The sequence below is a fragment of the Amphichorda felina genome, assembly GCF_050947745.1.
Source record: "Amphichorda felina strain 45539 chromosome Unknown scaffold_4, whole genome shotgun sequence".
In the NCBI taxonomy this organism is placed as follows: Eukaryota; Fungi; Ascomycota; class Sordariomycetes; order Hypocreales; family Bionectriaceae; genus Amphichorda; species Amphichorda felina.
Window position 1 is genome coordinate 1,264,049 of NW_028145046.1, and position 16,077 is coordinate 1,280,125.

A 16,077-nucleotide genomic window follows, 5' to 3' on the forward strand; every position below is an offset into this window, starting at 1 on the left:
GCTAGCTGCTCTGTAGCTATCCAAGCTAGTAACCTGCCCACACTCTCCCAAACCTGTCTGGCTCCCCGTGTGCCATGCTTGCTACCCAAGGTACCTCATTGCTGCCGTACTGTTGCAAGGGCACATTGTACGGAATCCGAACGCCCACGACTGCCCTCCCTGTGTCTCCCTCAGGAGTATCCGACTGGAAGCCTGGCACCATCACACTCCCCTTCTCCATCATCTCTGGCCACACCAGCACCCCGATTTCCCATGACGATATGCGAACCTCGCCCGTGGACCGCACCGCCTCGCCCCACGCCTGCTTCGACAGATTTGCCGATGTGAGCATCGCCCAGTCTATGGACCCCTTGTTGTCATACCGCACGTATGTTTTGATATGTGGTGCCGCGCGAGCTCGTCCCCCATCCGCTTTCTCACCATCATCCGGCAGTGCTGTGGTTCACATCAGTCCATCGTGCACATCTTCCGAGGCCATTTGCGCACTGTACTACTATACCTCTTCCGCCGGGCGAGTCATTGGCCCAATGGTGCAGCATGGGCCGGAGGTACTGGAGCTGGTTGGCTTGCTGTTGCGACTGGATCCTGGTGTGGATGGACCCGCCAGCAGTATATCCATCTAGGCAGCGCCGGATCTCGTCGGCAGTGGGGAAAACGACTTTGAACTTGGGTCTCTTGGCGTTCGCATTGTGCGATTTGCTCAGTGCGTCGAACAGGGTCTTCTGGAGCCAGTCGTCTTTGGCACCAAGAGTCGCAATGGACGATATCTGTACCACCACTTCTGCCTCGCCGTCTGAGCATGGCACTTGTCCAAGCGCCCTCTTCAAGGCCGACCACCCCCAAAGGGTTTGGGATACGTCGTTGGCCTCGTGTCGTCCTGGAACACTAGCGATCAAGGCGCCTCTGACGCCCGAGAAGTCATACTTGCTCAACTCCTTAACCAGAGGCTGGCATGTGATCTTCCGCCGGTCGTAGAATCTCAGATAGCTCAGCAGGTCTGCTTTGAATCTCTCGCCGGTCCCCACGGGAAACTGGTCAGGCGAGGCCGCGCTCTCATCAGCTGCCTTGGGGCCAAGTGGAAGCCGCGGGGACTTCCACACAGCGTTGGTCATGTTGGTCCAGTCCTTGGCTATCATATTGGCGGTATGGATAATGACCTGGGCGGTATCATCGTGGCGGAACAGGACCATCATCTTGGAGTGATGGGTTCCAAACATTTCGGGCATGAATGCTGTGTGTAGCTCGACATTTCCGAACTGGGACGCTTCTTGCTAACCACAAAGTCATCAGCCATCAATGAGTTCTATTTGATGACGTCTCAGGGGGATTGCCATCAAGGTATACGAGTACTTACCATGAGCATCTGCCTGTTTGGGTCCTCTTGCTTCCAGAAGCCGTGAACGACGTGCACCTTGACGAGATGTCTCGTGTCTGAGTCGAAGGCATCCATGAGGAACGGAATGTCGTGGAGATAGTTGAACTCCCAGCACTCGCAGACTAGGGGATCCCCCAAAAGGTCCTTGAGCGTGACGGCATCCTTGTTGAGAGACTCGGGGAGGTCCCGGATCCAAGTGAGCTGCCACGGCGAGGCTACAACACGCGCCTCGCGCTTCCTCTTCCGCGGAGGACTTATCTCCCTGGAGAGGGACCCAAGGACTCGTCGGCTGTCTCCCGTATCCGAATCCTCGTCGCGCTGGCGCTTCTGCCGATGTTCCATGGCTGCAGCGCGCGAGGAAGTTAGTTTGGTGCCCCAGTCAGACGGAGAGTGCCCGTGCTTTGTCCAGCAGTTTGACAGCAAGCTCTCTTTGCGCCGTGGTAATCTCAACTGCGCATCCCTGATTCCAGATCCTGCGTGCGCGCCCTCCGATGCTGAAGTAGATGCTCAGAGCAGAGGCGGTAGCCTCGTCCAGTGGTCTCAGTCTCGCATGCGAAGCAAGGAACCAGCGTCGGACACTAACACGACCCGCGCCTTTGACAACTGCATCCCAGGTGCGGATACGGATAGTGCAATGGCCAACGGATGTTGCGGCCTTGGAATGAAGTAAGCGACAAGGAGACGTCGCTTTGTGTTAAGGAAGGTTGGAATGTTGGAGCTGGTATCGTCTCGCTGCTGGAGGGGCGTACAGTGGACTTCTCCCAGCAGCACAGCGCGCTGGGGCCGTCATTTGCCCACTGTGGCATCCAATCCAACCCACCCAAATGCCGTTTGAGTGCATGGTGTATTATTACGCATTGCGCAGTACCGATACGGATACCCACCACCATTCAATTGAGGACCTGAGGCGTCGTGTTCCAGCTGTCCTCGGCGCATTCCTTTCAACGAACCCCATTCGCTCCTCAGCCATCGCTGGACGGTCAGCTTCGGAGCATCTTCTTGACGATTCTTTCTTCTCTGCAGCGAATCCTGTGCCTGCTCTTCGCCCGGCCCGTCCATACTGCGATAGCACCGCCTCCCTTATCCTGCGACTTTCCGCCACGTCCCTCGCTTCTCTCTCCCTTTCGCCGCGACGACATCGTGTCCTTGAACAGCCGACCATAACGAATCCGTCTTCGACTTCCTCGCCCCTAGCGATCGTCTCGGCGACAATCGAGTGCACCATCCATCCTCTGCGCTTCTCCGCGCTGTAGAGCGCCACATCGCCCTCCCCGCGTCTCGCCCGATTTGCGTCCTCCTGGTTCTCTGACCTCAGTCGAGGATTTCGGCGCCGACCAGGTGCTTCTAGCCCGACATGAGGCTGTCGCGTTTCACTTTCCTTGCTGGCGCCGCGGCGCTGGTGCGAGGCCAGAGCCTGGACGAGAACTATGTCACCACCAAGAAACCCACTGTGTTCAACGACGTGACCGTCCCCCCGCTACTAGAGCTCACGCCCTTGAATTTCGAGGAAGAGGTAACAAAGACTAAATATCTCATGGTGAAGCACTACAGGTACGTCACCTCACGTTCCCAGGACCTCTCTGCCTGGGCTTATCTGCCGGTGAAGCTGACAATTTTGAAATCAGCCCGCACTGCCGCCACTGTATCGACTATGCTCCCACCTTCCAGACCGCCTACGAATTCTACTACACCTCTCACCCCGAAGGTGCTCCCGATGCGAGTTTCTTGGAATACTACGACTTTCGGTTCGGCATGATCAACTGCGTGGCCTACGGCGATCTGTGCCTTGCCAATGGCGTTACTACGTTCCCTGTGACTACACTATTCGAGAATGGCAAGCCTGTCGATTCCATCAGAGGTGTCAGGTCTATCGAGCAGCTCAGTGTCAACATTGAGACTGCTTTGGAGAAGGCGAAACCCGGCTCGCGCCCCAAGACGATTCTGCTACCGGAAGCCGGTGACGACAGGTTGCCCAAAGGAGCCGCTGATAAGAAGCCTGACAAGGGTTCCGAAACCTTGAACGGTGAGGAGTCCCAGAAGAAGCTGAGTCAGGACGAGCTGCCGGCCAAGAAGTCTGCCGACAAGGCAGCTGACAAGTCCGGCAAGCCTCCCCCGAGAGTCTTTGACAAGAACTGGAAATCACCAACTTCTGCCGAGCTCTTCAACAGCAAGAAGCTCAAGAAGCCGACCGCGACGCCCAACCAAAATGGCGTATCCATCTCTCTGACTCCCGAGAGCTTCCAGAGGATGGTCACCATGACCCAGGACCCCTGGTTCATCAAGTTTTATGCGCCGTGGTGCCACCACTGCCAGGCAATGGCTCCCACGTGGGACCAGTTGGCCAAGACCATGCGCGGAAAGCTCAATGTCGGTGAGGTCAACTGCGAAAAGGAGTCTCGGCTGTGCAAGGACGTCGGCGCCCGGTCGTATCCCACCATCCTCTTCTTCAAGGGCGGCGAGCGGGCCGAGTATCGTGGTCTTCGGGGCCTGGGGGATTTTGTCCAATATGCCGATAGCGCCATGGACCTCGCGGGCGGCGTGCCCGATGTTGACGCTCAGGAGTTTGCGGCTCTGGAGGAGAAGGAGGATGTCATTTTCGTATACTTCTACGACCATGCGACCACCACGGAGGATTTCATGGCCCTGGAAAGGATACCCCTGAGTCTCATCGGCCACGCAAAGCTTGTCAAGACCAACGACCCGGCCCTATACGAGAGGTTCAAAATCCACACCTTCCCGCGGCTGCTGGTTTCGAGAGAAGGTCGTCCGACGTACTACACTCCCCTGACCCCCGACGCCATCAGAGATGTTCGCGGCGTGCTGGACTGGATGAGGTCCGTCTGGCTTCCGCTGGTGCCCGAGCTCACGGCGGCCAACGCCCGTCAGATCATGGATGGCAAGGTGGTTGTGCTGGGAATCCTCAACCGGGAGAACGAGGACTCGTTCCAGGGCGCTCTCAGGGAGCTGAAGACGGCGGCAAATGAGTGGATGGACAGGCAGATCCAAGAATTCCAGCTCGAGAGGAAGAAACTCCGAGATGCGAAGCAGATGCGCGTCGAGGAGGCCCGGGATCGCGACGACGAGCGCGCCCTCCGTGCTGCCAAGGCGATCCGCATTGACATGGATCAGTCCGGGCGCAAGGAGGTCGGCTTTGCCTGGGTCGATGGCGTCTTCTGGCAGCGGTGGATCCGAACCACGTTTGGAATCGATGTGAGCGACGGGGAACGCGTCATCATCAACGACCAGGATGTAAGTCTACCAGCACCGAAGGAGCTTGTCTAGGATTAACATTGCTGACTTGAATGACAGAGCCGTAAGTATTGGGACCAGACCATCACTGGGAACTACATCATGGTCAGCCGGACCGCCATCTCGGAATCTCTAGACAGGATCATCTACGGACCCAACACAATCCCGTACAAGCTCACCACGTCGCTCATCTCCAAGATCTTCCACGACATGGGTGTCGCCTTTGTTGAGCACCCCTTCGTGAGCGCCGGGTGCGTCGTCGGCTTCTGCATCGCTGCGTACATGTGGTTCAGGCGCCGCGCTCGCCGCTCGCGCGGTGGCTACTTCAACCTAGAAGACAAGATGGGTGGGCTGGGGAGCTTCAGGGATGGGCTGCTGGGACACAACAACGGCAATACCAAGGCCGATTGAGAGGGAGTATGGGGAGCGGGATTTGGTAAAGATACCAATCTTGAGTTACAACGAAAAAAAAATATATCCAAAATCCAAAAGAAATGAAGAGGTGGATCGCGCATATGGCCTGACAGGTGCTTACGGGGTATAAGGCTCGACTCGATCAAGAAGACACGGGAGGAACCCCCCCAAAGGACAGAACGAGCTCTGGCTGACAATTGTTGGTTCATAAAAAGCGGCGCCGACTTCCTAGCATCCCTTCTTTCACTAATTACCCCCGGGAGGGGGGGGGGGGGGGGGTTTGGAGTTTCGGGCTTTTTTTTCTTTCCTGATGGGCCGTGTGTGTGGGTGTATAGTGATTTTACGGAGAACACCATAGGCATATGCTACTACTTACCATCAAACGTTTCTGTTAACTGTTCTAATAGAAAGCCCAACGGCTGGGGTTGGCGAAAATGTACTAATACTCCTTATATCGGGTTCCCTTTCTTGCCTACCTATTACCGGCTAGGTGGCATTAGCATCGAATCACCTGTTTTGTCTTACACGAATTCCTTTGCAGCATATCTTGTACGGCGATGATATGTACATGAGTGTATTTGCCAGATACATAAGCTATATCACTTGCATCACTTGACCACCAGCTAATCTTAACCCTAACCACATGTGGAGAAAGGTTGGGCGAAGATGGTACTTCCAGGCACCAGCCTCCGTCATCCAGCACTGAATCCCAACTCTTTCGAGCCCCTTTACTGGAACCACCAGTCGACCACAATGCGGCCAACACCGAGGTCGGCAATGTCGTCAAAGACGGCAGGCGACACATCGATGGCACCGCTGGCGCACGAGGGGCACTTGTCGACAACCTGGGCAGCCGTGGTCTTTCCGTTGGCCGTGATGGTGATCCACCTGCCACAGACGGCGGCGTTGTTGGGGTTGGGGTCGTTGCCGTACTCAGAAGGGGAGAGAGCCACGACGGGGTTTCCGTCATTGTGAGTCCAGCCGCAGGCACCGAGTCCCTTGAAAGGGGGGAAAGGGGGGAGATGTCAGTGGCACAAGTTTCCTCCCCTCTCGTTGTGTCTGGAAGAACTTACGGGGTTGTACCAGGTCATGTCACCGCGGTAGGCGACGGCAGAGGTGGCAGCAACGGCCACGGTGCTGAGGATCTTGACAAGAGAAGACATTTTGGAAGTGTCGGAGGGTTACAAAGGCGATGTAAGTGTTGTCTGAAGGGTGCTGGTGAGTCTGGTCTGCTGGATTTAGCATCATGGCGAGGCTCTTGTCCCCCTTTTATCCTTCGATCCTCACCCCATAGTGAAGTTGCCGCCGAACACACAAGACGAACGAAGCTCTGCATAAACTCGAGTTGCCCAGGGGAGCTTCAGGGCTCAATTTGCGAGGTAGCATTGAATCTGACTGGCTGCAGCATTCTCATGCGATGTGCCAATAGTTCTGGCGAGGAGTCGCCCTCATTCGAAGTTCTGGGCTGTCCTCCTCATGTCTGCGCGACTTGGTATCCGACAAGAACACCCCCACGACCATCTCCGGTAAGTCGCGATGCATAGGAAAGGCTCACCGGCCCCTCGCATGGTATTTGTAAACACAGGGCCAATATTATACCAATGTGGAATCTCGTGATGTGGTAGGTGACTTGACTGGATGCCAGGGGGGTTGAGTGCCTTGGCGTGTTGGTTGAGCGAATAAAGACGACGGCCACAACCATGTGAATCCCAATCTGGAAGCGTTCACGCAATCGGGGATCGACCCGAGCCGGTCACTAATGCAGGTTGGGGAAGTTAAAAGATCGTACCTTGCGAGTTGCGACCCTGCGTCTGCACTCTGCTCCTCCACTCCTGCAACGTGCTTGGCACTTGGTAGCATACTATACTAGTAGCAGCAGTTCCAACTCTAATAGTCTCCCTCTGCCTCATCCTTATAGAAGGAGACGTTCTGGTAGTTTTGTTGGCTGATGGCTCGAACCCGGCGCAGTCACAATGTCTACGAGTATATACATGTACATATGTATTGTATTAGTACGGTAGTTATATCTACATCCTCGAACAAAGGGGCCCTCGGGAGTCGGGAATAACATGGCCAGAACGCGTCTACAATCCCAAAACAGAAGGTGAATGAATCCCTCAAGGAAAACGACGAGGCTCAGCCTGGTGGTCTAGAACCTATGAGCTATTTTCCCCATACATAGTAGTACTACTCTCCCCATAGCCTTGTGAGAAGGATTGCAGCTGCTCGGCGGCGTCGGAAAAGGATTGTACTGGCTAGGAGATGTCATGGGCGGCTGACCACCTGCTGACCAACTACCATGTCGACTCTCATGCTGTAGAGAACGTGTGCCGAACTCCGTTGGCTGCCTCCGTTTGCACATGGTCTTGGCCTACATCGGGGACATGACCACGAAGGACGCCCATGTGATGCTTGCCATAGCCAAGGGGGTCAGACAGGGCTGCTAGTATACCCCAGCTTACACTTCAGCGTGCGAACCACGCCACCCCCATATTCCGACCCTTTCAACCCCACAACCAATGTACAGGACACAGGAGAGAACTCGGGGTAATAGCTTCGGCAACCCCGCGAGCAAGGATGAAGAAGGCAGCAAGACGCAGAAGACCGGTCTTGGCTTAACTGGCTAAGATACCTCCCCAAACAGGAAATCCCCAACATGCCGAGCGACCCCGAGGGCCCGAAGCACGGCCACGTCGCATGCGGCCCAACTCCAGCGGCGGCTACCTACTTAGGTGTAGATTTCGTCCGTCAAGCTGTTCAGTGTCAGGCCCTCCTTGGCGATGTCCTCCACGTCCACCAGGAAGTCGAGAGGCATGTCGACCAGCGTCCCGCGGATGCGGCTGAGCCACTGTTTGACCTCGGCCACGCCGCCAGGGAACTCGTCGCGCACAATGTGCCCGTACTCGACCTTGCCATCCTCACAGCTCCCCTTCTTATCCTCCTCCTCCTCCTCCTTATCATCATCATCGTCGTCATCATCGCAATCCTTCTTCTTCTTCTTCTCGGCGCCGGGGATGATAAAGTACTTGGTGAAGAACTCCTTGTAGTCCTCCCACGTGCGGACGTTGTCGTTGGGGACCGGGTGGAAGGCACGGCTGAAGACCTCGGTGTTGGTGCGCGCCGTCTCGGACCAGAGGCGTTCAAACTCCGGGTGGAGCGGGTCCTGGACGAGGACGTCGGCGCGCGAGCCCCAGTCGTAGTCGTTGGGGGCGCGGTCGACGGGGCTCCAGTTCTGGTCCGGCTGGTCCCAGCGCTGGTCCGGGAGCAGGCCGAGGTGCTTGCGGAAGATCTGGCGGCGCAGCGAGGCGGCGAAGCGCGAGGCCGTGTAGGGCTCCCCGTTCATGAGGGAGTCGACGGGCGTGGGGTCCTCGATGACGACGGCAATCTCCGAGTCGTGGGTGCCGAGCTGCGAGCGGTCGTTGAGGTTGGCGGAGCCGCAGATGACAAGGCGGTCGTCGGCGATGAGGAGCTTGGTGTGGACGTAGAGCTCCTCGCTAACAAAGGCGTTGATCTCATCCTCCGGGTCGCCGTCCCAGCGGAGGTCGGCGACACTAGGGCCGTCCATGTAGCACGAGCTGATGGTGTCTTGCGTTTGATCGTCCACATTGGCAGCGCCGCGCTGGTACTGCTTGTACTCGCCGTAGCTGTCCTCGTCTCCGCGGTCCTCAGGGTAGTACCCGCCGCCAACGTATTCGTCGTGTCCTCGTCTGGCCTCCTCGTATGACACGCCCGCGCGTCTCTCAGCACTGGCCATCGTTTGAGACGTGTTGATGCGGTCATAGTTCCTCAGGTTGTAGAATCCGATGTAGTCGCTTGGATTCTCGATCCCATTCTCCCGAAGCTTCTCCAGGATGCTGTAGCCACCACGGCTGATGGAAAAGTATTGGAACTCCATGATGGCCCGGGTTCCGAGAGCCCCATGCGAGTGGAGATCTCCTGCAAAGGCCGGTACGGCGGGCATGACGACCCAGATCTTGAACGGCTCGCCTCCCCGGTGAGCGCGGACGATGCGGTCGACAATGACAGCTCCAAGTTTGTTGGATACGGGATGCTGCTCGTCGCTAGTGGCAGTGATGAAGAACTGGGTATGTTTAGCGAAAAGCCATCAACATGGGGCCGAGGGACAGGTAGGCACCTGGTTCTCAATGTAGATGCAGTGCTTTGCGTTGGTGATAGCATCAGCATAGGCGTTTGCGATGGAGTGCTCGGTGTCATGGCCGGATGACCACTTGCAGGCACTATACCACTTAGTCAGTCCCACCAAAGCACACAAGAACTTCATAAAACCATACCTTCTTGTCAACTGGATCTTGGGAAGCTCGGAGTCTCCGTAGCCCCTTTCTCGTTCCTCTCCACTCCCAAATGACATGAAGCTGCTCATCCCACGACTGAAGCGGTATGACAGGTCCTCAAAGGTGTTGCCGGCTGTTTCGGATTCCTGCCCACCTGAAGCGACAGCCCGGATCTGCAGGCTTTCATACTTTTCAGGGTCCTTGTTCTTGTACTTGTCTTCCCAGATGAAATTCCTGTGACGAGTTAGTGTGTCCACCGACCTATGAATCTCGTTTCATCGGCAAGAACGTACCATCGGTCGACAAAGTGGTCGACCAGGTTGTCCACGATGGGGCCGTTCATGCTCAGAGCAACATCTGACCAGCCCATTCTGGAGCTTTTCGTCCGGTCGACTGAGCCGCGTGTTAGCTCGCCTCAAAAAAAAATTAAAAATTGACGGCTTGCTCCTCACGTTTGTTCTGAGTCCAGTCGTCAACGTCGTGAAAGTCGTAGACACGAGCATTGTTGTAGTCTTGGCCTGGGAAGATGATGTCATCAAGGTTCCCGGGATGGGCGTCGGCAATGGGATGACCTAGACAAGTTTAGAAACGAGTTGGCACGGTAATTGTCACGAGGCAAGCTCACTGTTGGTGTCCCATCTTCCAAAGCCTACCCAGGTGTCAGGGAATCAACAAGATCTGAAGAGGGGGGGATTTCGAATAGAGGCATACACATGTCAAGCCCACCCATGAACCCCAGCTTACGGTCTACTACGAGGAGCTTCTCATGGTGGGCCCAGAAGAGGACCATTCCGTCTGTGGTGCCGTAAAGGGCCTTGACTGCCTCGCCGGAGGCCTTGGCGAGGTCAAAGTTGGTGAGGTGGGTGAAAGTGTCGCCCAGCTCGGAGGCAAGATCGTAGCCCGTGGGCCTGTGATCGGGGTGCCGGAAGACACCAATATTGGGGTGCAAGGCCTCCAGTGCCTGTCTGGTGTGCTAAAGGAGCCAGTTAGACGGATCGGGGACGCCGGTGCTTGTCCGCCATGTGCTTACGCGTGAGTCGCAGGTGAGGGCGGCTTCGACCTCCTTGTAGACGACAATGTGGACCTTGACACCGCGCTCGGCGGCGGCCTTGAGCATGTTATCAACACGGTACTGCTCATTCTGAGAGGGCGGACGACGCAGGTAGAGCTCGGGGCTCAGCCACCAGTCCAAGATGAAGATCTCCTCTTGGGCGCCTGGGCCTTGTCAGTCTTGGGGGAGAATGGATGGTGAGAGTCAGGGAGCTCACGCTCGAGGGCCTCGGAGACAGCCCAGAAGTAGGAGCAGCCGTCGACATACCACTTGACGTGGCCAGTGGACGGGGGAGCAAAGGAGTGGTAGCGGTTGGCGGTATAGGCTTCCGGATGGAGGTGATCACAATCCTGGCCCAGCTGCGAGTGCGAGTGCTTCTCGTCGCCAAAGACGGCGTCGATGCCAGCCTCGACCTTTTTGAATATGGACTCCATGGTGATTCCTGCAGGCTACGTTTAGATGGAGGTGAAGAGAAAAGATGCGTGGGAAGGGAGAAGAGCGGGAGTGGAGGAGCAATGTCGGTCAATCACTGTTATAGTGGCCGCGACACCTGCCGTTGCACCCACTGCCGCATGCCAGCATGCCAGTATCACCGTGTGCCAAGACCGGGGCCATATTTACCTTGGGGGAGGTAGCCAGCATCGCCACAGCACCATGATCGGGTGTCCCGACTCGAATCATAGTCATCCGATGGTTCAATATATGCCTCGATGTGGTCCAGAAGCTCACGTCAGCTGTTCAGCTGCGAGTATTTTCGAGTTGCCCAGTGTCTTTGGCCGAGTTTATTCGGCGCTGATTCGATTGATCAGTGAGGCTGTCTAGACACCAAACGCCAATCACTCGTCACCCCACCATAAATCCAGGGTCCCGTTTCACTGTCGATTAAAATACCCCGCCGTGGACGGCTACCCGGATGTGTTCCTCATGCATAAATAATAACCTGATGAGATCCCAGCCTCAGTCTTTTCTGCCATGTTTTGACGACGAGATTCCTCAATGTGAAACCAGGGTCAAGTCATGTTTCAAGACTACGAAGTATTACGTACTTGCCTTATTCAGACGGCTCTCTGTTAGAAGAGTTTTGTTCCGTCGGTGCGCAGGGTAGTCGCACTTAGTCGCACTTAATCGCACTTAGTCGCACTCACCTTGGCTACCTACCTCATGTACATTCCATCCACCATCGCTGGTAGTGGGACAACGTCATCCTTTCACCCCCCCAGAGCCTCATGGGGTACAACACTCTCTAGGCCATCAGGTCCATTAAGTCCTGTATCTTGGAGGCGTGTGAATTGGTGCCACTGGAGTCTCACCCAGCTTTTGCCTCGCGCCCTCGTGGCGGTAAATCATGGTACCCCGTCAAATTTCATATCCAAAATCATGCTAACTCATCCCAGTGAACCTCATCTCTATCTCCTCCACTCCGGTCTCACAACCACCAGCGCCAGCATTGCACAGTAGGATCTCCCCCATCGGAAAACTAGAAACTCCAAAGGCAACCTGAGCCATGCCCAACCCGGGCGCCGTCATCCCCTTCACCCCCGGCCAGCACACCCACCTCATCCCCTACCTCGCCGCCATCCACGCCTCGTGCATCACCCACGACCGCACCATCGCCACCTTCCTCCCGCCGCTGTCCCACGAGAAGCTCCTCGCCTGGTGGAAGGACCGCATCGCCGAGGTCGCCGACGGCTCGCGCCTCATCTACGTGCTCCTCCGCGACGACGGCAGCGATGACGAAGAGGCCGCCCACCACCACGTCGCCGTGAGCCCCAAGGGCCCCGAGGTCGTCGGCGTCGTCATGCTCGCCATGCCCTTCTCCGAGACGGGCGCCTTCCGCGCCGCCGTCGAGAAGCTGCTCGTCCACGCGTCGTGGCGCCGTAGGGGCGGTGCCACGAGGCTGATCGACATCCTCGAGCGCGAGGCCCTCCACCGCGGCAAGACCTTGCTGGTACTACTCCCCTTCCACCACCCCCCATACACTCACTTTCTCTTTCCTTTATTTGGACTGACTGACCATATCCCAAGACCCTGGACACAGAAACGGGCAGCCCGGCTGAGTCGCTGTTTCTGAAGCTGGGGTATGCCGAGCTGGGCAGGATACCCAGGTACGGCTTAAGCCCAGCAGGAGAGCTCAAGGATGAAACCTTTTTCTACAAGCAGCTGGACAATACGTAACGGTGCGCCTGTACCTTAGACTTGAAACTTTACAGCGGGGTATTAATTTGCATACTAGTAGTGATTAGACTAACATGATGATACCAAGGTAAAAAGAATTCCTCCAGGAGAATTTTCTCTACCACCTCCCATAAGAATTACTATGGCCCTATGCCGTCGGGTCACTTTTTTGTTTTACCTCTCTCGCATCAGATTGACCGCTTCTTCCCAGCCTCTCTGGATGGCCATCTCCATGACGGTGTGGCCCATCTCGTCCCTCGCCTCCATGTCCACCCCGCCCGCCTTCTCCATGAGCAGCCTCAGCACGTCAATGTCACTGTTCTCAATCGCCTGGAACATGGCGTTCCAGCCCCTGTACATTCGATTGGGATCCGCACCCCTCTCGAGCAGCAGCTTGATCATGGTCGTGTCGTGGCCGTGGTATCGTCGCAGAGCCTTGACGATGGGGAGGTGTTCGCCCGGCGCGTTGACGTCTGCGTTTCCGCCGTTGGGGTCGAGCAGGAATCTGATAATATCCTGGCGGTCCTCGCGGAGGGCCGTCGTCAGCGGTGAGAAGACGCCGCCGTTCCTGTCCTCCACCGAGATGCCCGCCGCGAGTAGCATTTTGACCGACTCGAGCTGGTTGGCGGCTACCGCGCGCTCAACCACGCCCTTGAAGGCCCGGGGCTCAGCGAGAACCGAGAGAATTCGTTGCAGGATGGCGGGAGTGTGCACGGCCATGCAAACGGGCCAGTCCTCACCACGCTTGTTCGCATCGGCTCCTCGCAGGATGAGGAGGTCGACCATCTCGACACGCTTGTCGCGGATGGCTGTCGTTAGTGGGGAGCGACCCTTGGGGCATTTTTCGTTGGGGTCCATCCCTTGTTCTAGGAGCCACGCGACGGCCTCCATATTGTTCGAGCTGACGGCCGTCTCTACGATGCCCTTGGGGCTATGCAGGTCGGCACCTGCCGCCACCAGCTGGGGCAGAAGGTAGAATCTGTTGTGAGTGATGCACTTGAAGGCAGGGTACTCGCTGGCGGGTACATTGGGATCCGCTCCGTTGTTTAGTAGCAGCTGGAAGATATCGACTCTGTTGTCGCGGATCGAGGTACAGAGGGGAGTGTACACGCCGTCTTTCTTGGCGTTCGGATCGACGCCAGCCTTGAGAAGTGTGCGGATAGAGTCGATATTGTTGATGCTCGCGGCCAATTCCATGATTCCCGGACACTTTTTGTAGTCTGCTCCGTGTGATAGCAGGGCCTCCAGGCAGGGAGTTTTGTACGTGGCTGGCCACAGCATGTGTTTCGGTCCAGGGAGATTGGGGTCGGCGCCGTGTTCTAGCAGGAAAGTCACAATATCCACACGAGAACATGTGATGGCCTCAAACAAGGCCGTCTTACCCTCGCTGCCTTTGCCGTTGGGGTTCGCCCCGTATTCCAGTAGTAGTTCGATCAGTTTTCCAGGGGTCCTCTTATTGATCGCACTGATGAGGAGCGTGTCGCCATTTGAGTTGGTTTGGTCGACATCACCGCCATATATGAGCAGGAGATGGGTGAGGTTGACTCTGTTTGCAGCTACAGCTCGGGAGAGGGGCGTGTCTTGGTCCATGCCGGCTTTCAGATTTGGGTCGGCGCCATATTTGACGAGTGTCACTGCCCCATGCAGGAAAGACTTCTCAACAGTTGTGGCGAGCGGTGTCATGCCATCGCGATCACGCACATTCGGGTCCGCTCCGAAGCATAGAAGGAGACGAAGAATTTCCGGGTCTTGCACACGGACGGCCTCGCCTAGGGCGTCGAAATCTGTGCTGGGGGGTGCTCCTTGGTCAAGAAGCTGCTCGACCAACCTGGGATTCTTGCTCCTGATGGCCAAAGTGAGAGCACCTTTAAGGTCCGCACTCTCGACACCGCTGCTGCTCCGGGGCTCCCAGCGAGGTAGAGTGAAGGGTTCAGCCTTGAGGCGGATAGCACCCTTGGCAGTCGTACCGAGCCCAAGCCCTGAAATCTCCTCCAGTAGACCCTCGCTGAGAGCCTCGCTGCTTGTGCGGTGAGATAGTGTCTCATCAAGCAAGCTGAGACGATCGAATCCGTTGGTATGGTGGTTGCGCTCGTTGGAGGCTATCGAGCTCGGGCTTTTGACACTCCATTGAAGAGGCTCGTTCGCGGGAATGAGGTTATCCGAAACTGCATCGTGCGTATGATTCGTGGTCGATGATTGCTCCCCCCAAGGGATGGGCGGAAGCGGCGGGTGCGCATTCTGACGGCTCGGGGCCAGTTGAGGATGTGATCTGCTCCTCTCCATTGATCGGGTCCTTTCGACTGTCGCCTTCTTTTGATCTAGTCTGTGGAGGGCAGCTGCCAGCCCGGTGAAGCCAATGCCCATCCCACTCTCAATCTTCTCGCTACCTAGGCTCCATTGGAACATGAGGGCACTCATTTTCAGACCCTCACTCGACTGCCCCAAGGCCTGAGTCATCTTGCCAAAGTCGACCTCGCCAAACAGCTTGCTCAATCCTCGCTTCATTTTGCCCATTGCACTGTGGCTCTTGCGTTCCGCATCTAGAACCTTCCAGAGCATCTGGTCCAACAGATTGAAGTCTGTGTAGCACACTCGAAATTTCTTCTCGAGTTCGTTCAGGAGCTCCGCAGGAAAGTATTGTCCGGTGCGGGAACATTCTTCCAACCCGGCCTGAAGGGACACGAGGACCTGGCACGTGGAAAGAAACTCATGTGCTAGGGCATCCAGCCCCGGGGCGACATGGCCGTGTCTGCCAGATGTTAAGCATTCGAGCATGTGTACCGAGATTCGGTCACCGAGCTTGGTGGTCTTGTCGCATATCTCGAGACACTGCGCCTGAGCCTTTGAGGCAGGCGCCATGTGAGGTGCTCTCCTCCCTGCGTAAGGTCGACCGGTCCCGGGGGAACGTCTGATGAGTTGCTCGGATACGGCTAGGTTCGAAGGATGAGCGTGGGATGGTACCGACGAAACCACGGATGATTGTGGGGTGAGGCCAAGCCTCTCTTGTGGAACAAGATCGAACTGGTCGTGCGTAGGGCCGAGTGAGAGTGCTTCGAGAAAAGAGTACTCTGAATCTGCCCTATTCGGAGTGGCAATCGGGATTGAGGCAGACATGTCGGGAGCGGATGGCAGCGGTCTCCTCTGGAGAGGAGATGAGGCGGCCGCGGCAGAAGGTTGGCTTATATGCCCACAACACGCGATCAGCTGGTAGGGCCGTAGCTTCTAATGCTCTTTGAGGGGGTCGGCAGGGGCATGTTTATGGCTTGACTGGAGTGGCGTGCCAACCTGAAAGGAATTTGCGCTTCTTCCTTAGTGTCGGGTGCGCCAGAGGCTTGGCTGGACCGAGGAGCATAAGCGGCAGAGTCCCTTTTCTGGGGCATCCTGGACGCCTCGATTAGGTCGTCCAATGGCGGAGAAAATCACACACGTATCCTCGTCTGAGAACATCAGCTGAGAGTCGAGGACCAACAAAGTCGACCGGCATGATGGTTGATCGGCGAGATGCGTAGTACAAGTGTTAT

At 56.6% G+C, this 16,077-nt stretch overlaps 6 protein-coding genes across 6 annotated transcripts; 2 read left to right on the forward strand and 4 right to left on the reverse strand.

Annotated features, from left to right (window-relative positions):
* Positions 1-25: 25 nt before the first annotated feature.
* ACO1O0_004165 (uncharacterized protein) lies at positions 26-1,717 on the reverse strand (the record flags this gene model as incomplete). Its single annotated transcript, XM_083193606.1, has 3 exons — positions 26-435; positions 500-1,271; positions 1,355-1,717. The coding sequence occupies 3 exons, from the start codon at positions 1,715-1,717 to the stop codon at positions 26-28; spliced, it is 1,545 nt and encodes a 514-aa protein (XP_083050554.1).
* A 1,012-nt stretch (positions 1,718-2,729) lies between these two features.
* Positions 2,730-5,035, forward strand: ACO1O0_004166 (uncharacterized protein; the record flags this gene model as incomplete). The annotated part of the gene is made up of 3 exons (XM_083193607.1): positions 2,730-2,926; positions 3,001-4,624; positions 4,685-5,035. The coding sequence occupies 3 exons, from the start codon at positions 2,730-2,732 to the stop codon at positions 5,033-5,035; spliced, it is 2,172 nt and encodes a 723-aa protein (XP_083050555.1).
* A 731-nt stretch (positions 5,036-5,766) lies between these two features.
* ACO1O0_004167 (RlpA-like double-psi beta-barrel domain-containing protein) lies at positions 5,767-6,201 on the reverse strand (the record flags this gene model as incomplete). Its single annotated transcript, XM_083193608.1, has 2 exons — positions 5,767-6,036; positions 6,112-6,201. The coding sequence occupies 2 exons, from the start codon at positions 6,199-6,201 to the stop codon at positions 5,767-5,769; spliced, it is 360 nt and encodes a 119-aa protein (XP_083050556.1).
* A 1,565-nt stretch (positions 6,202-7,766) lies between these two features.
* Positions 7,767-10,815, reverse strand: ACO1O0_004168 (uncharacterized protein; the record flags this gene model as incomplete). Its single annotated transcript, XM_083193609.1, has 8 exons — positions 7,767-9,119; positions 9,174-9,276; positions 9,331-9,564; positions 9,624-9,723; positions 9,783-9,902; positions 10,042-10,303; positions 10,361-10,545; positions 10,599-10,815. 8 exons carry the CDS (start codon positions 10,813-10,815, stop codon positions 7,767-7,769), a joined length of 2,574 nt encoding a protein of 857 aa, XP_083050557.1.
* A 1,070-nt stretch (positions 10,816-11,885) lies between these two features.
* On the forward strand, positions 11,886-12,556 carry ACO1O0_004169 (acyl-CoA N-acyltransferase; the record flags this gene model as incomplete). Its single annotated transcript, XM_083193610.1, has 2 exons — positions 11,886-12,329; positions 12,407-12,556. The coding sequence occupies 2 exons, from the start codon at positions 11,886-11,888 to the stop codon at positions 12,554-12,556; spliced, it is 594 nt and encodes a 197-aa protein (XP_083050558.1).
* A 174-nt stretch (positions 12,557-12,730) lies between these two features.
* Positions 12,731-15,415, reverse strand: ACO1O0_004170 (ankyrin repeat-containing domain protein; the record flags this gene model as incomplete). Its single annotated transcript, XM_083193611.1, has 1 exon — positions 12,731-15,415. The coding sequence occupies one exon, from the start codon at positions 15,413-15,415 to the stop codon at positions 12,731-12,733; it is 2,685 nt and encodes an 894-aa protein (XP_083050559.1).
* Positions 15,416-16,077: the final 662 nt, after the last annotated feature.